The sequence below is a fragment of the Lampris incognitus genome, chromosome 15 (assembly GCF_029633865.1).
Source record: "Lampris incognitus isolate fLamInc1 chromosome 15, fLamInc1.hap2, whole genome shotgun sequence".
NCBI classification, from domain to species: Eukaryota; Metazoa; Chordata; class Actinopteri; order Lampriformes; family Lampridae; genus Lampris; species Lampris incognitus.
In genome coordinates, this window is record NC_079225.1 from 16,231,709 (window position 1) to 16,258,022 (window position 26,314).

At 42.9% G+C, this 26,314-nt stretch overlaps 1 protein-coding gene across 1 annotated transcript; it reads right to left on the reverse strand.

Annotated features, from left to right (window-relative positions):
* Positions 1-6,987: 6,987 nt before the first annotated feature.
* Positions 6,988-24,476, reverse strand: LOC130125373 (apolipoprotein B-100-like). Its single transcript, XM_056294930.1, has 28 exons — positions 24,422-24,476; positions 23,633-23,662; positions 23,245-23,357; positions 22,966-23,111; positions 22,230-22,377; positions 21,918-22,070; positions 21,681-21,805; positions 21,490-21,575; positions 20,933-21,380; positions 20,699-20,813; positions 20,469-20,615; positions 20,146-20,357; positions 19,828-20,023; positions 19,553-19,732; positions 19,232-19,435; positions 18,898-19,065; positions 18,589-18,794; positions 18,250-18,432; positions 18,017-18,147; positions 16,462-16,672; positions 16,198-16,370; positions 15,858-16,021; positions 15,639-15,748; positions 15,184-15,557; positions 8,993-15,019; positions 8,770-8,881; positions 8,259-8,445; positions 6,988-8,122 (listed from the first exon to the last, which is right to left on the reverse strand). The coding sequence occupies exons 1-28, from the start codon at positions 24,474-24,476 to the stop codon at positions 7,121-7,123; spliced, it is 11,406 nt and encodes a 3,801-aa protein (XP_056150905.1). The 3' UTR covers positions 6,988-7,120.
* Between the last annotated feature and the right edge of the window lie 1,838 nt (positions 24,477-26,314).

Below are 26,314 nucleotides of genomic sequence, written 5' to 3' on the forward strand. Positions count from 1 at the left end.
ACCCCATCCATTCTGAAACAGTTTCGTTGCTCCCAGAAAAGGTTGAAGATGCCAATGAAGTTCAGTTTTTGAGCAGTTACTGAAAAGGAAGTTAACCAAGCTAGACAACACATCAAACCAAAGACTCTGCTGGTAGGTGACCATAAAAGATGTAAAAAGCATCATTTCGAAAACTGTCTGTCTACCCAATGCTATGGTTAGTGATATGGTCCAAACACTGCCACAAGTGTTATCCAACCATCCGGGCATGGACACACTTATTGTGCATGTTGGAACAAATGACACATGGAATGGCACATGGCTCAGAACTGTTAAAAAGGGACTTCATACACCTAATTGACATTCTACAACAAGTCCCAGCTCAGATATTTGTGTCAAGTCCAATTCCCACTTTAGGGAAAGGATTTGAACGTTTCAGCCGCTTGCTGGCATTAAATACCTGACTTTGTAGAGTTGATCCCAAGTATTTAAACTCATATGCATTCGTCACCACTACTCCTTGCATCCTCACCATTCCACTGTCCTCCCTCTCATTCACATATATGTATTCTGTCGTGCTCCTACTGACTTTCATTCCTCTTCTCTTCAGTGCATACCTCCACCTCTCCAGGCTCTCCTCAACCTGCACCCTACTCTCGCTACAGATCACAATATCATCTGCAAACATCATAGTCCACGGAGACTCCTGCCTGATCTCGTCCGTCAACTTGTCCATCACCAAATGCAAACCAGAAAGGGCTCAGAGCCGATCCTTCATGTAATCCCACCTGCACCTTGAACCCATCTGTCTTTCCAACTGCACACCTCACCACTGTCACACTTGCCTCATACATATCCTGCACCACCCCTACATTCGTCTCTGCAACTTCCGGCTTCATCATACAATACCACACCTCCTCTCTCAGCACCCTGTCATATGCTTTCTCTAAATCCACAAAGACACCATGTAACACCTTCTGATCTTCTCTATACTTCTCAATCAATATTCTCAAAGGAAACATCGCATCTCTAGTGCTCTTTCATGGCATGAAACCATACTGCTGCTCGCTAATCATCATCTCTTCTCCTAGCTTCAATTACTTTTTCCCATATCTTCATGCTGTGGCTGATCAACATTATACTTCTGTAGTTGCTACAGTCCTGCACTCCTTGTCCACTCCTCAGGCATCTTCTCACTTTCCAAGATTGTGTTAAACAATCTAGTTAAAAACTCCACTGCCATCTCTCCTAAACATCTCCATGCCTCCACAGGTATGTCATCAGGACCAACCGCCTTTCCACTCTACATCCTCTTCATAGCTGCCCTCACTTCCTCTTTGCTAATCCACCACACTTCCCAATTCACTATCACCACATCATCCAACCTTCTCTCTCTCTCTCTCTCTCTCTCTCTCTCTCTCTCTCTCTCTCTCTCTCTCTCTCTCTCTCTCTCTCTCTCTCTCTCTCTCTCTCTCTCTCTCTCTCTCTCTCTCTCTCTCTCTCATTTTATTCATTCATCAGCCCCTCAAAGTATTCCTTCCAACTTCTCAACACACTCTCCTCACTTGTCAGCACATTTCCATCTCTATCCTTGATTGCCTTAACCTGCTGCACATCCTTCCCAGCTCGGTTCCTCTGTCTAACCAATCGGTACAAGTCCTTTTCTCCTTCCTTAGTGTCTAACCTCTCATACAATTCACCATATGCCTTTTCATTTGCTTTTGCGACCTCTCTCTTCACTTTAGGCTGCATCTCCATGTACCCCTGTCTACTTTCTTCATGAAATGAAATTCATTCATGAAATGAAAGAATGCATGTTCTGCTGGGATACTGTCTTTTTTGATGATGTGACATTAGCTTTAGCAGCTATTGATCTTTTGTTTACCTCCGGCTGCTGCCAAGAGAAGCTCCAAGGTCTTAGCTGTATCATGGACCGTGGCTGCACAGGCCTCAGCGTTAGCTTCTGAGCTAGCGGTGCTAATGCTAGCTATGTATTGTACTCACTGACAGGCAGCTCGTCCAAAATAACAAACCTGTTCCCCGGCCGAACCTCTGGTGAGACATTAATGGAACTGTGCTTGTTGTGTCTGACTCTTCTTTTACCCCGGGTAACGTCTGTCCAGAGCTCAGAGTTTCACAATGCGCTTCATGTCCCTGGTTCTGATCGTCAGCCGGTTCCAGGACATCAGCATCAGTAGCAGTGGCAGCAACCAGTGACAATAAGTTTTCATCCTCTTGTATTTGGTAGAGCGTAGAGATTCTTTTTCAAGCTCAGTGATTTTCTGGCTGAGCATGGCACAGCTGGTGGAATCAGTGGAGGGAGAAGAGAGCAGAGGCATTTTCCCCAAAGCAAAACAAAGCCTTGAGCTGTAAAACAATCTTCACAATGAAAAGCCAGTCTGGTTCCTAAGGGCAGCGGGCCTCGGTGTGTTTCAGCCTCAGTGCTGTGGACAGACAGTCTCTTCTCTTCAAAGAGACGAAATCTGAAAACTCAGTGAAAACTATGGTCACTTTTACAAATAATCTAGCTGTATTACAGTGCCCCAAAAATATGGGGGGGGGGTCTTGCACTCTCCAACTTCACAAAATACTACTGGACTTGTAATTTTCAGAAGATTCTATATTGGCTGCATAATCCAGATGATGAATCTCCTATTTGGGCCTGTATGGAACAGTTATCTGCCCCTTTTCATTGCTCTCTATTATTTGCTCCCAATTACCACCACCCATTACCTTCAGTGCAAATTCAGTAGTTACACCGTCAGTAAAAATCTGGGCCCAGTTCAGAAAACATTTTGGTTTGCATAGGCCCTCTATTCATGCTCAAGTTCTTAATAATTGTGCATTTGGACCTTCAAAAGACTATGCATTCCACATTTGGTTTAACAGTGGCATTAAGACCATTGATTATCTTTACAGTAATGGTATATTCATGTCTTTTGCCAAACTCTCCACTCGGTTGGGCCTACCCAATTCCCACATGTTTCATTTTTTTTTCAAATCAGGCATTTTGTACAAATACACTTCCCTCACTTCCTCAATTGCCCCCTTGAGTCACCAATGGATACCTTTTTAACTCTGGATCCACAGCAGAAACACCTCATCTCTACTATTTACGGCCCAATTGACTCACTAAACTCAGGCCTTCTTGCCCAAACAAAAAAAAAAAACTCCTGGGAGCTAGACCTAGGTATTGAGCTACCAGAAGATAGGTTGAGTCGCATTCTTAAGCTGGTCCCCTCGTCCTCAGTTTGTGCCAGGCATTGGCCTGCTACAATTAAAGATTCTGCATAGAATCCATTATACCAATGCTAGATTAGCAAAGATGTACCCCAACATCAGTGACGCTTGTAATAGCTGTAAACACTCACCCGCTAATCTTATACATATGTTTTGGTCCTGTCCCAAGCAACTAGACGACTGGACAAAATATTTGAAACCCTGGGGGGTGCTTATAACATGATCATTGATCTAACCCATGTACAGCCATATTTGGCATTCCCTCCGAAGTACAATTGCAAAAAGTCCTGGCTTTCACAGCTTTATTGGCCTGTTGTCTCGTTCTTTTACGGTGGCAACACGTTTCACCTCCCACTCATGACAGATGCATCAAGGAGGTTCTACAATGGATCAAGCTTGAAAAAACCAGATTCTCCCTTAAAGGCTCCCTGAGATCCTTTAATAAAACATGGAGACCCTTCTTGGACAATATAAATAATTTGACAGTTCTACCTGACCCTGAGAATAGCTGAGCTCCCTCCCTCTTTTCCTGTCCCCTTCACCCATCCCCTTCTTTCTTAATTTTGTTAAAAATTCTATTTTCTTTTTCATTTATTTATTTGTTTTATATGTATTTATATTTATATGTATGTATATGTATGTGGGTGTGTGAGTGTATGTATATATTTATATGTGTGTATGTATATATATACACACACACACACACATACACACATACATACATACATACATACATACATACATACATACATACATACATACATATATTAGGATTATTATCTTTTATGTGTGTATATATGTATATGTATTGTATGTATGTATGTATATGTGTGTGCGTGTGTGTGTGTGTATATATATATATATATAATATATATATTTCCCGATTCACTACACACACACACACACACTTTTTTTTTCATCAGCTTGTTTTGCTTCTCCAGTTTAGTTTGCAGTTGGGTGGGTTGAGGGTGGGTTTGGTTTTCATGGGGTGAAACTCACAGGCACGTTTACATTTTGTTCTGTTTGACTTATAAACCTGTGCAACAATGCAATAAAAAGAATAATAATCTAGTTGTTAAGTACTGCTCGTGGAGAAGTAGCAAAAAGCAACCAAAAAAAGAAGGAAAACTTGGGAAAGTCAAAGAGCAAAGCGGGGAGCAAAAATGTCTGCACTGTAGCATGGGCGGGAGCAAAACACGCTAAATTGCCAAAAATTGGCAAAATATATTGTAACGCGCATGGATAAGAAGACACGCTGGCCGCTGGCTGGCGGGTCTGACCCTTTAGTCTAGCGGTTAGCGATGCCTCCTGCGGTGCGGGCGATACGGGTTCGCGTCCCGCCCGCGGCAATTGCTGTGGTTGCGTTGTCCCCCGAATTCGCTACATTGGTGTCAGAAGTGGGATGGAGCGACCGTAAGGCCATCGGAAGCGCATGCGCCCTGAGGCGTGAAGGAGCTGATTTTGCTTAAGCGCGGGGACGCGCTTCCCGAAGGAGGGGGGTAGTGTAACGTGCATGGATAAGAAGACACGCTACTTGCGGTTCTGACCCTTTAGTCGAGCGGTTAGCGATGCCTCCTGCGGTGCGGGCGATACAGGTTCGCTTCCCGGCCACAGTTCCTGTGGTTGCGTTGTCCCCCGAATTCGCTACAATATTATTTCTGCAGCCCCGCCAATGTTCTCTCTTAGCCTCTCCCTTGTATTCTATCACTTGGTGTTGCCCATACAGTTTCAGCTGTGGGAGGATTTCGCAGAAACTCCATCAACAGAGATACAACTAAGACGTGCTCTGTCACCTTTAACGTGTTCAGACAAATCACTCTGTGTCAGCTTGCTCTTCTGGTTGTTGGTTAGCGAGAGACATGAGTCAGATGAACTAACCTTATCTGTTTTGAACCGGTGCAAAAGCATCTATTTTACAATGCCAGTGTCAAGCATCTAATCAGGACGTTGTGTAGATAATATGTAACGTTGGCTGCACAGTTGAAAATGCACAATTAATACCAGACTTGCCTCCACTTACAAACTTCAGGCAATGATCAAAGAAGGTCGAATCAGTTCATCTGGTTACAAAGCTTTTACGACGTTTTACAACGTTGTATCCGGATGAACTGATTCGACCTTCTTGATTTTCTTACCTGGATTATTGTGCATGCATCAAGGCATTGAGGCAATGATCTCGTTTCATTCTCATCACAGCAAAATCACACAGTATTTGTGCTTTGCATCTGCGACTCTGAGTCCTTGTTGTAATGGTCTTTTTGAGTTATGTTTAGATTTTCACAATGCTGTAAGAAATTAATTTTCACAGTACTCCGCGTGGGTTCTTTTCTCTCCGTTTGCAGTAATATCTATACACCATGACTAGAGTATGCTGGATACTTGATGTTGTTCAAAGCTATATGGGGCAATGTGTCTGGGCTACTGAGGCAAGCAAGCCTGCTTGAGTTGTTATTTGTGTAAACTACTAATAAGACACGTTAGCCCCTAGCTAGCGGGTCTGACCCTTCAGCCGAGCGGTTAGTGACGTCGCCTTGTGGTGCAGTACACCCCGTATCGAATCCCGCACCGGGCAAGAAAATAACCGGTTACATTGGTGGCAGCTGTGGGATCCGGAAGTGTGCAGATCCTCAGAGTCACTTCGGAGCGCGGGAATGACAAAGCGCGAGGGCGCGCTTCCGGGGAGGCTGACGACTGTAAACTACTAATAACACACGTTAGCCCCAAGCTAGCGGGTCTGACCCTTTAGCCGAGCGGTTAGTGATGTCGCCTTGTGGTGCAGTACACCCCGTATCGAATCCCACACCGGGCAAGAAAATAACCGGTTACATTTGCCAATGAAAAATCATGTAAGAATTAACCCAACGATAGTCTGACGCTGACACATTCAACCTTGTTATATCTGCTAGTGCAGTGACCAGGACACATACCCCACATCCGGCTTCCCACCCGCAGACACGGCCAATTGTGTCTGTAGGGACGCCCGACCAAGCCGGAGGTAACACCAGGATTCGAACCGGTGATCCCTGTGCTGGTAGGCAACGGAATAGACCGCTATGCCACCTGGACACGCTGGGGATGTTTTTACTATGGGAGTTGGTACGACAGTCAAACTAGGATCAGGCAGTCTGTGCACTGTTCATTGTTACAGTTTACATGGTTAAGCTTAGACTTGGGGTTAACTGGGAATAGGATGGCCCTCTCTGGCAGAGCTGTTGATGTGAAAGCATAATGTAATGTCAGGTATCTTGCCTGGAAATGCAATTGAATGACAAATTCAGCAGCCAGTGTTGACCAATCTACACTGTTATACTAAAGAAGAATAGTCAACAAACCCCTTGTTGGAAACAAGTAGGGTATCAGACTAATTGGAAGAAGTGAGAGACAGTACTTGATCATTTTTCACCATAACAAATTGTAGTAGGAAATGCTTCCGCTCATTTTATAGAAGTTCAGCTATAGCTGAGTCGGACATGTCTCTATCATGCAAAACATTATTGGTTTTGTGCTCTAATAAGAAAGATTGCATAGCTTGAAATCTTACATAACATTTTATTTTACTACGTTTTATCAAGTATTCATTAATTGCTGTGATATTGCTGGGTATGTGGGGAGGCTTACCCTAAAAAGAAAAAATGTCTGCCCATATATAAGCTAAGGAGAAATTGAAAGTTATTGAAGCCCTTTGGGTGAAAAAAGGATTCATACACAATGCAATGCAATGCAGCTGGCTTTATTTCACATTTACATGACATGGACGTAGGACTATTTCAGTGCCTTTATTAATTCTATGTACAGGTTGTTAGTTACTCAACAATATTAGTTATTGCTCAAATGACTGTCTCACTTTATTCTGAGATGTTAGTGTTTCACAGCGTTAATTTTTTTTATGCGTGAGACTTTGTCAGTGGTAGAGGTAGAATGGAAGGTTGATCTCAATCCTACGTCCCTCAACTTTCACATAAGCCCTAAGCTCAGCAGGAGCCTGCTTCATAAAACTATAGATGGTGTTGGTGAAATAGTTAACCGTGGATCTGACAACATCCATTACGTAATCAGTGATATCACTCGAATGTTCAATGCCCACGGCATTTTTGGCATGCTCCATTGCATCTCTGATCAGGCTTATGAGGTTGCTATAGAAAGCGTTGATGTAGAACGCCATGACCTCAAGAAGGTCAGACTTCAGGGTGTTGTCAACAAACTCTTGAGTTTTGTTAACAAGGGCCTGCATGGTTTCACCAACCTTTTCTAGGATGATGTCTAGACGCTCCAGGTGCTTTACAAATCTCAAAATGTTGCTAAGGGTTGTCTTCACTGTGTTCCTAAGCTGATCAATTATCTGGGCTCCAGTCATGACATCACCAGTGGGCATAGTGACCTGAACGTTACTAACCGTATGACTCACAGCATTGAGACCATACTCTAAATTTTCACCTGTCAGCTGGATGGCATAATCTACCATAACAACAATAGTGCTGGTCAGCTTGTTGAGGACCTCAGGGAGAGTGGTCATCTTTGAAGAGCCTGGTAGTTTGAACCTTGACTCCCTCAGGACCTTGACAGCAGCATCCAAGAAGACCTGGACAGTCTTCTGATACTGGACAACAGTGTTTCTGAAGAGGATGGACAGCTGGCTCAGATGTGGGGCATGGTTGCTGACGGTGTTGTAGACTTCTTCAATGTGGTTCATGATGGCGCTCTTAAGCATAGCTGCATATCCAAAAAGCTGGTACTTTTCACCAAAGGTGGTCAGAGAAGCAGTGATGGCAGGGAGTCTTTCCTTTAACCCATACATCATAATTTCAGGGGCTTCGGAGTTGAAGGTCACCTTTAAATTCATCTTATCAGCATCTCTGGCAGAAGCTCGGATTGTGAAAAAGTCAACATCATTCTCAGGAGCAGACTGTTGAATAAAAAAAGATGCACAAATTGAACGAAAACTTGCTGATTTTCACTAATAGTATGCAGGTAAACCATTGGATCATTGCAATGTTTTCTAACTTGTTTGTATGAATAAAACAACAATGAGAGACACTCACAGCATAGCGACCATAGAGCCTGCCACTCATCTGAGAGGGGAGTCTGCCATGGAACTGAAGACCAAGGAAGCCACTAGATGGGATGGATACAGATGTGCTGATTCCATCTTTCCGGGCAGAGTAGCGGAAATTCACATCCGTGAAGATGGGGCTTGTGATGTCCACATTGAAGGTGTGGCGTGAGCCACTAAATAGACAAACATGAATTATCAGCTTTGTATTAGTTACTATTCTGAATATGTGTGTGTGTGTGTGTGTGTGTGTGTGTGTGTGTGTGTGTGTGTGTGTGTGTGTGTGTGTGTGTGTGTGTGTGTGTGTGTGTGTGTGCGTGCGCGTGTGTGTGCGTGTGTGTGCATGTGCATGTATGTATATGTATATGTGTATATGGAAAAAATTTACCTTGGATCACCTTGGTGTCTTTTTCTGGGACAGAGAAAGAAAAAAAACATGTCATTATATGACATTAAAACCACAAATTTATAAGGAAAAATGATAAGCGCAAAAGTGTTACCTCATATAATGAGAGAGAACATGCTGAATCTCCATAGTCAGGTCAGCATGGTTGAACAAAGCTTTACCAGTTAGGCTCAGGCCAGTATTTTCAAAGCTTGTAGTGATGGCAGCTGTGGAACCCAAATGTTTTAGGCAAATATGTCAGAATAGAAATGTACAAAGATGTAGTTCATTAAAATGCAAATGTTTCTCTGTTATTTATCAGAAATGTAAAAACTCACATTCCAGGTCATAATCCAAGAAAGGAACAACTGAGGTTGCAGAGGACTTGAAGGTGCCTTTGAAGACAGGTGCGTCACCCTCCACTTCAGCTTTCACATTTGTGGCGTATGCTGGGGTGACAATCTTCCCATCAAAAGAGATCATCTGCTTGGGATACGTCAGCTCAACCATTGTTTTCTTAAAGATAGTGAGGTCTCCCAGGTTGCTTGGCTGAGACACATCAATCTGAACATCAGCAGTCAGCGAGGAGGTTGGTGCAATATCAACAGTAGCCTGTGCAACATGCTTTCCCTTGGTGTTGAAGGTGAAAATGTTAGCTTCATTGTTGCCTGTAAACCTCAGCAGTCCATACACGCGGCTCATGGAAGCCTCAACAGCCAGGTTCTCATTTATATCCATGCTAATGACTTTGGAGAAACCATGGTGGAGTTTGACATCAGAAATGACCTTGGATGTCGAACGCAGGCCATCACTATTCAAGTACAGATTAACTTCATTGTCCAGGACTCCCAAAATCAGAAGGTTCTCAAGGACTCTACTATCAGTGTTTGCTTTAGTGATTGATTCTATGGATATGTATTCTAAAGTTCCCTCGAGTTTCAGGCTGTGATCAGCCCCTACTTTTCCAACAGCCTTGATCATGGGCACATTGAAATCACCCCTCAGCTTGAAAGTGGAGACAGTGTTTGCTTTGGATTTTGTGTCTGCGATGAGGTTCTGGTTTACTTCCATGTTGAGGATAGGTAGAGTAATCTTGGCAGCTGTAGCTACAGAAACAGCTGTTTCAAAAGTTTCAGTGTTTACACTGACGGCACTGTCATGAGTTCCCTCAATGTGACGATTCTCCAGGGACAGGGAATTGGCCAACTTGATTCCTCTCTTGGTGGTCAGACTGGTGGTGCCATCAAGTTTTGCCTTCAGGGCCTCGAACACAGAGGCTGTGTTTGCTCCCAGACGGAACACGAGATCATCCTCGGCATACAGTCCAGCATTGACATTCACATTGATGATGGCAGACTTGAAAGACAGCTCTGTGATCAGGTTACCCAGAGAAGGAATCTGAAACAGATTCATCACATCGACAAGGGGGGAGTTCTTGCTCTTCTGGTACACAATCTTGGCATCAACATCAAAAGTCTGCTCAGTTGTAGTCAAGATGTGCTTTAATCCAGTGTGCTCATATAAGTTCAGACCATTGATGGCTGGGGTTTGGATGCCAGCAAAAGGAAGATTAATTTCAGGGAGGTTGATAGGCCTTGTCAGGAAATCAAGATTAGTCTCAACATCTACAGCAGCCAGGATGCCAGCCTCCATGTCATTGTTGTCAACAGTGAAGTTACAGAACAATTTATATTGATTGAGGCGGGCCAGAACTATAGTGTTAATCTTTTGTGTGGCAGGCTTGAAGATTCCTGAATAGTCATTCTGAAGATCAATCTTGGCAGTAAAAGCATTATAGAGGCTGACTTTGGTGTTGCCCTTGTTCTGGAAGTCAAATGCAACCTCAATGGGCTGTGCAACAACATTGATTGCATTAGACAGGACTCCACTAATGGCACCGACCAGCTCTGTGTCATGGTTTGCCGTCAGCTCAAATCTCATATCATGAAGGTTGGCATTTCCGTTTATCACCAGCAGGCTGTTCTTAATTGCTGGGCCTTCTGCCTCAGAGCGGGCTTCAAATTTAATATAGCTGAAAATGACTGAGTCAATACTCAGAGTTTGTTTTGTCTTTAGAGGGACAGTGTCTGTATCACTTGTGAAGGTCAACTTTGTCATACTTGGATTGATGGTGAAGTGCAGGTCACTCCTGTGGGTGCTGTCATGAGAGTTGAATTTAGCAGTGCCCTCATTTCCAATGGTCAGGGTAATGGTGGTACCATCTTGGCGGACAACAGCTTTTTGAGTCAGAGCTGCCTCACTGTTAAGATAAATCATGGGGAGGTTGAGCATATGATTGTAGGTGGTATCAATAGTACCAGACAGACCACCCTTTGTTGCAAAGACGGCTTCATTAACAAACTCAGCACTGTAAATTGCAGAGGTTGCCTTTACTGTTGTCTTGGCTCGGGCCTGGGCAGAGAGGTCATAGAAGGTCACAGATGCTTGGTGTTCCATTACAAGAGCAGAATGAGTGAACTTAATGGTCTCAGCAGCTATTACATGATGCATGTTGGGGACAGCAATGCGAGCAGTGCTATCCAAGTTAAAGATAAGCATCTCATAGCTGGGAGATGTTGCATGGGAAGTCAAAAAAGCTGTCAGCTCACGATTATTCTCACCATCAAGAGAGCTCTGCAGCTGAGCAGCAGTCCTAATAGTGTAGATGGGAGAGTTGGCTCTAACTTCACCATACAATTTGCCAAATCCTGGAATCGTGATTTCAGAAGGGATTATTGGCAGCTTGATCTCTGAAATCTGTAGAGTCTCAATAAGTTTCTCTGCAGGGACATTAGGGAGATATGGGAAAGAGAGTTCTACAAAGTTAATCTCCGGGAGGAAAATCTCAGGCAGGGCAGGGAGGTAATTCATGGTCATATCTCCAAAGAAAGCATCCATGTCAAGTATCTCAATCTCAAAGTTAACGATGAAATCAATAAGCTCAATGATTCTTTGCCTAATATCATCAAAGGAGATGGTGGTTGCCGTCACAGTATGGAAGCCCAAGATGGTAAACTCAGGGATGTCCAGCTGTGTAGGGATTTCCATTTTATGAAGTTGACCCATTCTGAGCTTCATGGAGGGCAAAACAAGGTCAGTCAGGGGTAATGTCCAAGATGGTATGTCCAATTCAGCTGATCTCAGTCCAGTGATGAACCCCTCAAAGATTTGCTTAACCTCACTGAAGATTTTTTGCTCAGTCACCTTTTGAATGACCTCAAACATATTGATGGAAATTTCTTCAATGATGGTCATGGAATTTGTATATAACTTGCTCGCCAGCTGTAAGCAAGAGGTAACCTCAGCTTTGACATCAATTTCAATAATACCCTGTTTAAGAGTTTCAACAAATTTCCTCAAGTCGTTAAAGAGGGCACGGTTCATTATGTCTTTTACAATTTTAGTAATTTCTGCGATTCTTATTTCTCTCAATTGCTCCGTGAAGCCCATAAAAGAAGACAAGATGAAGTTGACAAATTCTCTTGTGGCTTCAAGTTTTTGGGGGATTTCTAGTGCCCTAATAAACTCATTCACATTTTTAACATAACCATGAATTAGTAGATTTACTTCATCCGCAAAAGCATTGTAATTGAAAGACTTCAGCTTTTGCAGAATGGTGTCAAGGTAAAAATTAAGTTGCGCTATTAAATCCTTTATTTCAGTGGCCTTCAGATAGTTGATAGCTTCTTCCATGGTCTGCATGAGTTTTGTAGGGATGTGAATGGCTTTCAGCTTATTAGCTACAAATTGGACAGTCTCATCAATGTTGAATTGCTTGATGAGCTCGACAACCTTTTCCAAGATGACCTCAACCTTCTTGTCAATCTTGAACTTTAAAATCATCTCTCTCAGATTAGCATGGAATGTGTTGATCTTTTCAGGGATGCCAAAATTCTGAATAAACTCTCTGAGAGTTTCAACTGTTTTGCCAAAGTAGTTTGTTGGAATCTTTGCCATAAACTCCTCAATATGGGCCTCAAGGTTAAGAGATAAAATAAAGCTCTTTAGATCGTCAGAAAGCTTGATAATGTCAAAGTTCTCAATGAACTGCTTCAACTTGCTCAAAATCATCTCCAACTTTGATGTGATTCCAAAATCATTATCAAAATCACGCAGGAAGGCAAGACTAGTTGCAGTAAGTTTTTGCATGTCTATTTGTTTGATTGTATTTTCCATGCGATCAATAACAGCAGCAATACTAGCCTTGATGTCATAATCTTTGAGGAGGATGTCCAACTGCTGGTTGACTTTCTTGACCACATTTTCAGACAGGGTACTACTCACAATCAATTCTTTGACAGTAGAAAATACAGCTTCTACATGGGAAACGATTTCAGTCAGGAGTTTCTCAACACCAGCCTTCAGGTTCAGGAGAGAAGTCTCCAAGTCTTCAGCAGTAAAGGCATATTCTTCTGTAAAAGCAATCAGATCCTGCTTAAACTGGAGTGCTTTTTCTTCAATGTTCAGTTCGACAAAAAAATCACTCATATGCTGGGGAAAAGCCTCTAATTTGGCCTTAATGTCTTCATTATTGATGTAGTGATGCAATGCCTCCATCACACTCACAACAACTGTTTTGATGTCTTCAAGGAAAGCTGGGAAATTCTCAATGAAAGGCAGGTTAATCATGTGGCTCTCTGTGCTCTTATCATATTTTAGAAAGCCAGCTATACCATACTCCTGGTTTTCACTTGAGGCTGTATTAAAAAGGCTAGTGTGAAATGTGCTAGACATTTCCACACCAAACCTCTCTGCATTGTTGTAGGCATTAACCTCCTGGTTCAGGGCATGGTTGTTCAACTTTGTTTTGATAAAAAATGTGGCCTTCTGTTCCTGAGGAGTCAGAAGTGTGTCCATGTTGTTGTCCATTGTGGTCTCCAGGGAGAATCCATTGTTGAGCTGCTGGGTCACTGAGCCTCTGTACTCATGTGAGGTAGCAAAAGCCAGGGGCTGAGCCTTAAGGAGGAACTTGCCATAGAGCTGTCCACTGTGTTTTCCGTACAGGGTCAGGTCACCATCAGCATTGAAGATGGCATCAAAGTAGAAGTCAAAGGGAACAATGCTGGCACGGATGGTGTGGTCAAAGCGCATTGGTTGAGAGTTGAAGCGTGCATCATTGGTAATGCTGACAGCAAGGCCAATAATTTCAAGCCCTGTGTTTTGGCTCATGTGAGTTCCAAAGAGTTTCCCAGTGGTGCTGCACTTAGCACTGGCTGTCAAGTCAGCATAATTGATCTGATAAGTATGCTTGACTTCCTCCTCACCATAGATAGATTTCATGCTTCCAATTAGGTCCATCCTGTAGGGCTCTGCCATCAACTGAGCTTCATTAACGAAGCTGGTGGACAGAAGCTTCAGATTGTTATTCATATTTGCAGAAGCAGTGTAGGGCTTCAGGTGGATGGCGATGTCATGAGTGTAGGAGGCATGCTCAGTGAAAGTACTTTCAGCTTTCGATTTGAAGTCAAAATTAGAGGGAGTGATGGTCAAAGTGTTAGCATTATCAATCTTGATGTCAAGCAGTGCAGCATTGTTGTTAATGGACAGAGTAGCCTTAGAGGCATCCAGTCCAGCACTGTAGGTGTTCTCTAGGGTCAAGGGGCTCTTCAGGGTGTTTTTTCCACTTGTGGTCAAACCATCTTTGTTCATTGTCAGAGTAGCCTTGTGAGTAGCCTCATTCTGAAGGAGCTTCACAGCAGCATCACTGTTTACAGCCAGACCATTGGCATCCAGAGAAGTAGTCAGCAGAGAGTAGATGTGGTTTTCAGAGTGGTCAGCATTGGTCTCCACCTTGACGAAGACTGAGCCTTGGCCAGCAGTGGCCTCTGCTTGATGGCGGATCTTCATGCCAATAGCAAAGGTGTTTGCGTCAGATTTCATTGAAAGCTTTTGTTCTCTGAAGGAAAGCTCAGCAACGTGTGTCAGGACATCTTCAAAAGCATTTGTATTGGACACAACAGAGAGTTCACCATTAAAGAAGTTTGCTACAATGGTGTTTTGGACCTGAACAATTGTGGAGTCAATCTTTAGAGAAGAATCAATCTTTGCTTCCGGCTTGAATGGGAAAATGGTGAAAGACTGAGTAGAAACTGTGTTGCCATATATGGGTCCAGCTTTGACTCTTCCCTCTAGATTGCTATCAGCAGAGATTTGTTCAGTGTTGAGATCAACCATGCCAGTATGCTCTAATGCAATATTGAGACCGAAGGGACTTTGGGCTTCCATCTTACTGCTGGATTTCACACTGATTTTGTCTGTGATGATTCCATCCTCCACAACGGTAATACTGGCTTCAAGGAACTTATGGGCTAAAGAGCTTTTCAACTGGGCCTTGATGGACTCAGAGTTGGACAGCATGCCAGAGCCTATTGAAACACAGAAAAAACCCAACAATTTAAAAAAGTGTCAGTTGTAATGCAAGATATGTCAAAAATAAATCTGTGCAATAGTCTCTGTAACTGTGGTGAGACAAACACAATAACCTTGTTAGAGAATTTGAATTAATTGAAGATACTATATACTCAAGTACCATCAAACTTAAATGAGAAGATATCCAATGGTGACGTTCCTTTCACATCAAACATGGCTGAGTAGCTTGGTGTCTCTACAACATCTTTTCCAGCAGTCATCGAGACCTCCAAGTCATACAGGTTGCTCTCGATTTCAGCTGAAACCTCAGCTTTACCAAAGAGAGGCACTGACACCGTAAGGCTCTCAGGGACAAAAAGCTCAGGGATGGGAATCTTCATGGAGACGATCTCAAGACCAAACTGTGGCAGAGAGAGGTGAGGGGTGCTCAAGGCAGGTGGGAAGTTCAGATCTTCTGTTGACTTTCCTCCAAGTGGAAGAGGAATAGCAATGGTAAAGCGCTCGTTGTTGAAGTGGTAGACTGCCTTTGACTCGCTGTTGTGAAAAACAATAAATGTCAGTTATTTTGAATGATAACAATCTCAGCATGACAAGCCTTGCATTTGTTTGACTTACACATTCATGAACAGTTTCTCTGGCCGAGCAATTGTCAGCTTTTCAGGGACTTTGAAGTTCTGAATGTAGGGGATGTGGAAAGCGGACTTTTCCATGTAGTTATTTGTTGCCTGACAAAAAAAAATCACACACACACACACACACACACACTTATTTTACTTTCACAGAAAATTTAAAACTCAAAATCTATTGACCAAAATATCTATAAAAGTTTTTTACCTCCACAGACTTGGTAATGATGTGACGGACCCTCATGTCAGTCTCCCCGACCCGCATGTTAAGAACTTGATTGACATACTTGTTAATCAAGTCTTCATTTGGAAGGATGTCCAGGATCTTAGAGTTCATGTCAGATTTTACTTCAGCCTCAATCTTGTCATCATCTATATTATGAAGAAAAGTTTTATGAAATGCAATGGAGTGAGCTGTCAGAAGAACAATTTTAAGTATATTGCTCAATTTCTCTGAACAAAATTAAGCACCCGCGCCTAAAAATCTGATCAAATGTCATCAAGTCTAATTGGATCTAATTAAGTCTCATAAATTAAAGACACATTACCATATTTCACTGTGATCTTCTGCTCAGAGGTTGTCTCCAGGAACTTGATATCACTCTTGAGCTCTAATTCCTTTTTCTCACCAAGCTTCAGGTTGGCTGTGGCAGTGGCATCAGCCTTGATGGAGGGGATAAGAAGCTGGACTTCCAGCATAGCTTGCTTCATGGCCTTCAGACTAAGAAAATGGGACCAATGAGTCAGAAATTTTGAAAAGCTGAGGGTGATATCATTTCATCTATCTCATGATAAAATAACTGATTTCTTACTTGGCACGGCCAACCAGAGAGAGCTGAGGGATATTCTTGTTAATGAGGTCCAGGGAAATGGAGTGAGTTGCTTTGCCCTTTGTGTTGCTGGTGAGGACTCCCAGCCTTAATCCAGCCTCCACATCGTAGTCAGGTATCTGGATGTCAGTGGTGAGGACATGCTTTCTTCTGTTGTATTTTACAGTTGCTGTGGCTTCAGTGGGCTCTGCACCTGATGATTTACAATTTACACTTTCATTTAGCAGACGCTTTTATCCAAAATGATGTACATCTGAGAGTTAATACAACACAAGCAAGGATCTAGTCAGGAGGTGACAATGCCAGTAAATTTAAAAAACAAACAAACAAAAAACAAGGTTCCAGTCCGATAGGACATAGGTGTTAACACGCAGTGCACAAAGACAAAGGTGCATTGAAGCAATTTTGTTTTTTTAATACCATCAGGTGTGGAGGTGTTCGAGAAAGAGCTGGGTCTTTATCTTCTGCTTAAAGATTGAGAGGGACTCAGCAGATTGAATAGAGTTTGGTAACTCATTCCACCACTGGGGAACTACAGAAGAGAAGTCTGGCTAATGACTTAGGGCCCCATTTTGGCAGAAGTGCCAGGCGCCTTTCATTGGCAGAGTGTAGTGAGTGAGACTGAGTGCAGACCTGAATGAGGGTGTTTGGCAGGAAGAAATTTAAGTTGCTGTTTTGTATGCCAGCATTAAGGTTTTGAATTTGATGCGGGCAGCAACTAGGAGCCAGTGGAGGGATATGAACAGCAGAGTGACATGTGCTGTTTTGGGTTGGTTGAAGATCAGACACGCCGCCACGTTCTGGATCATTTGCAGAGGTTTGAAAGTGCATGCAGGGAGATCTGCCAGTAAGGAGTTGTAGTAGTCAATGCGTAATATAACAACAGCCTGTACCAGGAGTTGTGCTGCATGCTCAGACAGGTGGGGTCTAATTTTCCTGATGTTGTACAAGGCAAATCAGAACGACCGATCAATTCAGGCCACATGACCCTTAAAGGTTAATTGGTCATCAATCATGACACCCAGGTTTTGGGTCGACTTTTTGGGCATGAGTTGGGCTGATCCAAGCTGGATATTGATCTGTTGTAAGGATGGACTGGCTGGGATGACAAGGAACTCAGTCTTAGATCGTTTAAGCTGAAGATGGCATACTTTCATCCATGCAGAGATATCAGCAAGGCATGATGATATTCGTGCCGAGACTGTGAGGTCATCTGGCGGGAATGATAGGAAGAACTGGGAATCGTCAGCATAGCAATGGTATGAGAAACCATGGGAGCGGATGATTGCACCGAGTGAGGAGGTGTATATTGAGAAGAGGAGGGGACCAAGCACTGACGCTTGAGGTACCCTGGTGGAAAAGCTGCGCAGTTTGGACACTTCTCCCCTCTAAGATATCTAAACAATCTCCCCGAGAGATAGGACTTGAACCAGCCAACTTGATGACAGTTGAACAAAACAGTCAAACATAAAGTCTCCATCAAATGAATTAGATAGGTTTAGTAATAATGAAGATAACTGTTTAGCTTAGCCCTTACCTTCAGCTCTCAGGATCATCTTTACCATGTCAACTTTTTGGCGGCCCTCTTCTCCCTCCTTGAGGAGTTCATAGGCAATGGTGGCTGTGTAGTCAACGACATCACCAGTTGGATGGAGTTCTATAGCCATCCTATTCAAATATTTTAATTGATTAATCAATTTGCCATATTAACTCTGATAAGGCAAATATTTTGCTTTAGGTAACTTATGTGATTTAGAAGTCCTTGCTTACTTGCTGTCTCCAGTGAAAGGGAAGTAGGGGGTTGTCTCATGAGAGAAAGCATCATTATACTGCATAACAGTGCAATACTCCATTCCAGCAAAGAAGGGACTGCATGCCTTAACATCAACATTGTCCTTCACCACAGGGGGGATAGTCTTTACTTCTGCACCAGTCACTGCCACCAGGGTATTGCTATATAATTGAGATGTAGTAAAGTTCAGATTCTTGCAGTCACAGGTTATGGAAATTCTCTTGAAAACATGAACATGAAAACAGCATAACTTATTATTAGAGATACAGGTATGAAACTCGTCTTGACAAGTTGAGTGTAAAATCTGTTCAGCTTACGTGATACTGAGAAGCTTGGTAGGATGTCTAGGAGGAGGAATGGTCAGCTTGACATGATTGCTTCCAATGGAGAGTTTGGCAGTCAGCCCACTCTCATGGAAAAGATTGGTGTGCATCTCCAGTCCAGAGTTGACATAATCAGGGATATGGGAACCCACTCGAGTCACAAACTCAATGCCAGCGGATGGCATGAAATTAACCTCGTTCTATTTAAAAATAAAAGGGTGGGAGTATAAAGAGCTGTTGAGCTAAAATATATTATTCAAAGATAAAAATAGACTCTTGTGTTGAAAGGATATATGCCATTACCATGTCATGAGCAAAGTTAAGTCCTCCCTTGATACCAGGCGTGAAGGTACCAGACAAGGCAATCCTCAGAGGTATACCAGTGGCAGTGGGCAGAAAGAATTCATTGTCCATGAAAATGTAGTGAGCAAAGATTTTGTTGTCGGTCTTAGTCATCAATCCTTTCATCAGCTGTAGCATAATGAACGAGACACGGTTACAAAATACACACAAGAAGACATAAAGAATACAAATACCTAAAAGAGCAACAATTTGTGAAGCTGTCCGTGAGAACTGTGTTCAGTAGAAATTGTATCATTGCGAGTGTAAGGTGTTTGTTTTGTTTGCATGTACTTACATCAGTTGGGAACATCTTGAGCATGCTCTCAATCATCATGGCAGCAGAGTAGGCCATCTCCTCCATGTCATTGGTCTTTAGGTATCCCAGCTCATTTCCTAACAATCTCAAATAAACCATAGCTTCAGGGGACTCCTGGCTCTTCAGTTCCCTCACCAGTTTGTTAATGTTGCGCCCAATTTCCCTCATCAGGCTCTGGGAAGCCTATGGACAAGTATATGTTGTTACAAAACATTTACACCATGCTACAAGTGAGTTTTGCAATAGCAGTGGTATTTAGTTTGAAGAGTTTACAAAAGTTAAAAAAAATGCTCTGAATACCTGTCTTTTCTGTCTGTCATTCTTCAGAGAGGGCAGGATGTTCTTCAGGACCTCACTAAACCCAAGGGGCATGTTGTCAGAGATGAAGTACATGGTCTTCAGGGTGGTATCAGGGAAGAATCCATTCTCTCCAAACAAGGCTTCAACAGTTGGCTCAAATCCTTTTCCCTCCATGCCAATCTTAAAGGGTAACCAAGTTTAGATTGTTAGCATTCCAACTGAACAGATAGAAGGCTGTCTGAATCAGTTCTACATTAAATAGTTTGAATGTTTACCTCCATCATATCAATGTCATAGCCAAAAGCTTTCAGGGTCATCTCAAGCATAAACTCCTTGGGCAGGAAGTTTGTGCCCTCAAAAATCATGTTGCTTTCCACTGAGCCAATCTTGTAGTTGCGAGAGAACTTGGTGGGATCCATGACAGGTCCAATCTCATTATCCTGCAGGGCAGCTAAAATCTTCTGCCTCAACCTATTTGACATATAGAAAAAATGTGTAACCTCTGATGGTCAGGATTAAGAGAGATTGAAGGGGTCCATTCTACATATTGCATTATGGGAAAAGTAACAATGATGTAAAGATGCTTCACTTACTCTTGGGTCTCAGGCTCAGTTGAAGACAAGATGTTGGTTATGTGGGAGATGACAAAGCTCTTTGCCTGTTGGTCCTGCTCAGCAGGCAAGGCAGCCACGAGCTGAGCCAGTTCACTTGCCTGGGGGTCTTTCATCAGGATCAGGTATGCAGCAACACGTTTCTGCAGGGGGTTAGCACTGTCCAGAAGAACCTGCATGAGAACCTCTCTGCCCTGTGACAGAAAAATGTCCTTATTTAAATTTCAACAAGAGATTAAATAATATCCTTGATGATGTTCTGTCTGTCATATCTAAAAACTAACAGGCTTGACAATTTGACTTGCCTCCTCAGGAACAGGAGTCAGTCTGAAGGCCTGGATGGCAGCCTGCTGGACTGTTGGGGAAGCAGCTGGCTGGTTCACACACTTCATCACAGCTGTCCTCAAGGCAGGGCTGGCATCACCCATGGCTGCAGCCATGTTTCCAATAACCTAAAATCAAAGACAGAGGATTATCCTGCCTGCTTGTTTGGTGTTCATTTGATTTTTTTGAGTCATTAAAATGTGATACACACCCTCAAAGTCATGAAAGTGTGATCCTTGTCTCCGGAGCAGTCACCCAACTGAGCAGCCATGAACTCAGCAACAGAGTGGATCTCAGGGATCAGTTTCCCTTCAGCCTTGTACAACCTGTTTGAGAAAAATAATCCAATTTCAAACGTTTTTTCTTCTTTTATATGATAGAAAAAAGGCTTCTTCAGTAGAACATCATTATTGTACTGGTTAGATGTTAAGTCCGTGTAACTCACCTCTTAACAACATTACTCAGGGCATACATGATGGGCTTGCTGGATTTGTACTGAGCCATCTCCAGCATATCGTTGATCAGAAGGGGTGAGGGATTAGACACAAGCCCCAGTGCAAAGATGGTGGCATCGACTTCAAGTGAGGAGCTGTCATAAGTCCTGAGGATCTGCATGATGGCACTACTGCATTCAGGGGTACCACATTGGGCCAGAACCTGGAAGGTCAGGGCACGGGACACTTCAAGAGCCTTGGGAATGGCAGACCTCAGGGTCTCAGCCTTCATTCCACGGAGCATGCTCACAAGCTTGTGGAAGAGGTGAGCCCTCCTCTCTCCCTCTGTCTCAGGAAGATTTGCCAGTTCTCTTAGAAGAGCCAGACCAGCATCTTTATCCTGGATAACATTTTTGTCCTCAGGAGCCTCCATGTGCAGACCCCTGACATTGGCCTCATCTGCAATTAGATGTCATAAGTGGTGATTCAAGTTTTTGAGGGTTTAAGAGTTTAAATGACATTTCATCGGCTGCATTTTTTGAAGTGTGCAACCTAATGTGATACATACTGCGTGTGAATACTCTCTCATTGAAGGCGGAAACTTTAAGCAGTGTCAGAGCCTGTTTGCCAACATTAGTAACACCGTATTCTCCTCTGTGGATGAAAAAACACGGTTGCAGACGTAAACTTCATCACATTTATCATTTTACACTGACGTTAGAGAGACTCTGGGAAAGAAAAGTGTGAGGATATGCTTACTTATGAGAGAATGGCACTAGGATGTGGTTCTCAATGCAGGATCCAGAGGTCATGTGTTTTCTCTTATTATCAAACTTATAGTTGCATGTCTGGGTGCTTCTTATTAGCTGAGCAAGAGGGTAGTGCTAAAAAAAGGCATAGATATTCATGTTTCCTTCAAGGATTTCTAAAACAAAGACATTGGCTCTGAACACATTTAAAAACCAAGCTAACATTTCTGTAGTCAGGATGTCTTACCATGCCAGAGATAAGGGCCAAGGGGCTGGTGTGGTCTCTCATGGGTATGAATTTGTCACATCTGGACAGATCTCTGGTGAGGCTGATGTCAGTAGCAATGTCCTGTCTCACATTGACAGAGTAATGGGTCTTGCACATGCCATGGATTGTGGGCTGGAAAAAGGTATGTGAACAAAGATTAGGATATTCCTTTTTTAAAAAGCATTCTACTTTCTTCATTGGGCTTGAGCAGACAATTCTTAGTAGATTCAACCTTTAGATTTTCCCTTGGGAAAAAATACTTTTTTTTTAGAAATGCAAGTCTATTTTTACCATGTTCTTGTTTTTGTCTTCTTCAAGCAGAGGCACAGCCAGGGCAGAGATAATACCCTTCTTGAAGTTCAGGATGGTTGTGGTCTCACCCTCCTCTGGGTAAAGTTTGACATCATACACACCTTCAACCATGACCTTAAGGGGATATCTAAAGAAACACAAGAGACTTTTAGACCAAGGTCTTGTATACAAACTGTTTTAGTGAGGGATATGTTCACATGACAGATTATCTCGGTTTAAATGGGGTGTCACATCCGTTTTAAAAAAAATAAATGGGGTGTCCAGGTAACATAGCAGTCTATTCAGTTGCCTACCAACACAGGGATCACCGGATCGAATCCTCGTGTTACCTCCGGCTTGGTCAGGCATCCCTACAAACACAATTGGCCGTGTCTGCGGGTGGGAAGCCAGTTATGGGTATGTGTCCTGGTCACTGCACTAGCACCTCCTCTGGTTGGTTGGGGCACCTCTTTGAAGGGGGAGGGGGACTGGGGGGAATAGCGTGATCCTCCCACGCACTATGTCCCCCAGGTGAAACTTCTCACTGTCAGGTGAAAAGAAGCGGCTGGTGACTCCACATGTATCGGAGGAGGCGTGTGGTAGTCTGCAGCCCTCCCCGGCTCGGTGGAGGGGGTGGAGCAGCGACCGGGACGGCTCGGAAGAGTGGGGTAATTGGCCAGATACAATTGGGGAGGAAAAAAAAAGGGGGGGGGACAATCTGAACAGAATAACTTACTTCGCCATTTCAGCAGCGAAGGCATCAGAGCCGGGTGCTGGTCTGAACACAGGGTTGCCCTCTACATCCGTGCTGACCACCTCACTCAGGCTGCAGCCTGTGGTACGGACAATGAAGCTGCAAGTTTGGGGCATGTCGATCACAACCTGTTGGAAGATCATTTTTACTTTTATTACACGGCTTGCATGTGATGGTACAGGAGAGCTGTGCAGATTGTGTTCAGTATATTGAAGAATTAAGTTATCTCAGAGCCAGTTGTCAAGCTAATGTGGCACCTACCTTGCAAAAGGCTTTGGGTCCATTCCTGAGATGTGATGCGCCGTTGATTGCGTTCAGGGATTCAGCTTCATAATGGTATTCATATTTGTGGAAGGCTTTGTACCTTTGGTTTACTATGGGGTTTTTAAAATACAAATGCTTTTAAAATACAGTTCTGATCTCGGTACAGCAAGAAAATACAAACTACTATACTCAAAGAGCAGTATCAGTTATTCCACAAATTATGAAAAAGCATAAACTATTGAGAAAACACAGTCTTAAAATGATTAATTTGAGAATTATGTTCTTGAAAACTGCTGTTTTGGCTGCTGCAAGATAATTTGAGTGTAACTGACACAAACCAGCGCAGATTTTTTTTTAATAAGTGTTTAAAGATACTAGAACTTACACAGGCATGATGGCGCTTCCTGCTGAGCATCTGTAATGAACACATATTCAACACAGAGGATCATTCAGAAATCTAATCGAAAGCAAAATGTTCCTCATCATGAAGCTTGTTTGAATTTCAATACACCATCTCAGCTAAAGAACATTTGTCCAGAATTATTCATATTTGAACATTTAGGGCTGGTTTCCTGGACTAAACTGACTTTGCATGGAGAAACGCCATCCAAATTTTGAAACTGGCCCTTCCGTCCCCCCGCCCCTTTTCTCCCCAGTTGTACTTGGCCAATTATCACACTCATCCGAGCCATCCCAATCTCTGTTCCACCCCCTCTGCTGGTCTGGGGAGGTCTGCAGACTACCACATGTCTCCTCCGACACATGTGGAGTCACCAGCCGCTCCTTTTCACCTGACAGTGAAGAGTTTCACCAGGGGGACGTAGCGCGTAGGAGGATCACGCTATTCCCCCAGTTCCCCCTCCCCCTCGAACAGGTGCCCCAACCGACCAGAGGAGGGGCTAGTGCAGCGACCAGGACACATACCCACATCTGACTTCCCACCCACAGACACAGTCAATTGTGTCTGTAGGGATGCCCGACCAAGCCGGAGGTAACGCGGGGATTCAAACCAGCAATCCCAGTGTTGGTAGGCAACGGAATTGACAGCTGCGCTACCTGGACACCCCTGCCCCTCCTGTTTGATAAATATTCCAGTACAGTACATACTACTGCTTACTCACTATTACATACTTAATAATACTATACAGTACAGACTACTTAAAATGATACTTACAAGTCAAGGCAAGAGTGCTTAAAAGCAGCAGAAAGCAGAGCTTTTCATCCCCCATGATGGGTCCCCTGAAGCTCTCCTGTTCGGAGATGGTGAGTACTCAGACGAGACTGGAGCCTCATCTCAAGCACAGGCCTTTTATACCAATGGTGTCCCACATGATTAGGAGGTGGAGGTTTCAAACAGCACAGTCACAGCTCCAAAGTCCACTCTATCTATTTGTGTGGAGGGACAAAGGAGACTCGTTTCTTCAGACCTTTTAGGTGAAACATGCATGTTTCAGCATGTTTGAACAGTTCTCTGCAGAGGTTAAACAAACAAAAGAAGCAGGCTTGCTTTATAGCCCATCAGAACAATTCAGAAACAAGTCAGTTTTCAACAATGAATTGCACATATGAAAGATGAAGTCATTAACTAAAGATACTTTCAGCAGGTTCCCAGTGACCTGCTTCTTTTTTTATTCATTGCATAACATTTCCCCAGTCTTGGTTTGGATCTGTACTTTATATAGTAAAAAATATATTCAATATACTTAAGAACATGTGATTTTTAAGATATGAGCTCCAAATTCCAAGCATGCTGTCTGCTTGTGATTTAACTTCTGAGCTTGATCCAGTGACTATGTTTAGTGAGGGAGTTCTGTGCAATTGCTTATGTTTATTTATTAATTTATATTTATGTAATGTTTTTAATTATGTTTTATGCCAGTTCAAACCTGTGATGTCACAGGTCCCGGTCAATAGTTTCTGTTATGAAACAGTTATTGCAGAAAAACGCGGTTATGTTTTTAAATCGCCTCTGAATGCATGAGATTAATGTATGTTGGGGCTTTTATCATCATAGTGACTTTAGCAATTCTGCAGCCACTGTGTAGTAGCCCAAACTTTGATTCATCAAAACTTGAAAAGATGAGGTGCAGAGAAGATCTATCTGTTACAAAAATGTGTATGCGTGTGTCCATGTGTGCGTGTGTGTGATTTTTAGTGTATGGGCTGCCTTATAATTTCAGGATCAATAAACCAATTGAGAGATGGATGAACTTTTGATACTGACAGAGCATAGGACAAATCCCACTCATTGTAACTGTAAGAGGCATGTCTGTGTAAAGCGGGTGCATGGGCAACACTGCAAAACATTGAAGTCTCTTCTCACAAAAAAATAAAAAGCCGTTTAAATGAACAAATTTCCATAAAGACAAGAATCCTTAAGCGGTTCAGCTGCTTCACTTTATCTGGTGTGCACTAAAGACAAAAACCTTAGAAAATCTGCACATCCAAATAATCACCCAGAGACACAACGCAACCAGGTAATGGGGAGTCTTTTGTCCCCAGCATTGATAAGGACTAACTGCACTGATATTGTATTGGTTGTTATCAAAAGTCTCCTCAGAGGACTGTTGGACTCGCATCCCGTTTGGTTTTTTCCACCCTTTGAACAAGCTTATCTTCTTTGGATAAAAACTCCTTTACTGTACAAAAAGAGAACACCCGAGACATTTCAAAATCCATTAAAAGGAGATTTTCATACCAGACGAGAGTTTGACCTTTTTTAATCCAACATTTATTGAATCATTATATATATATATATATATAGAGAGAGAGAGAGAGAGAGAGAGAGAGAGAGAGAGAGAGAGAGTGAGTTCATGATTCAACTTGATGCAGCTTTTCACACTAATGATGTTGCTAAAACATATTATTTTTTGATTTGCAAATTATAATAATCATGCAGGTCTACGTTTAGGGCATCAGTGTAGGTTTCATGTGTACATCAGAGGTCAGTGAAAAATTAACTAGTGTTCCCACGATAATAACGTGTTGGGTGGAGTTCAGTACAGAAAACCCCTGATAACCTGCTACTTTAACTTGTCTGAAGTCTGGAGCAGAGGTTGATTTATTG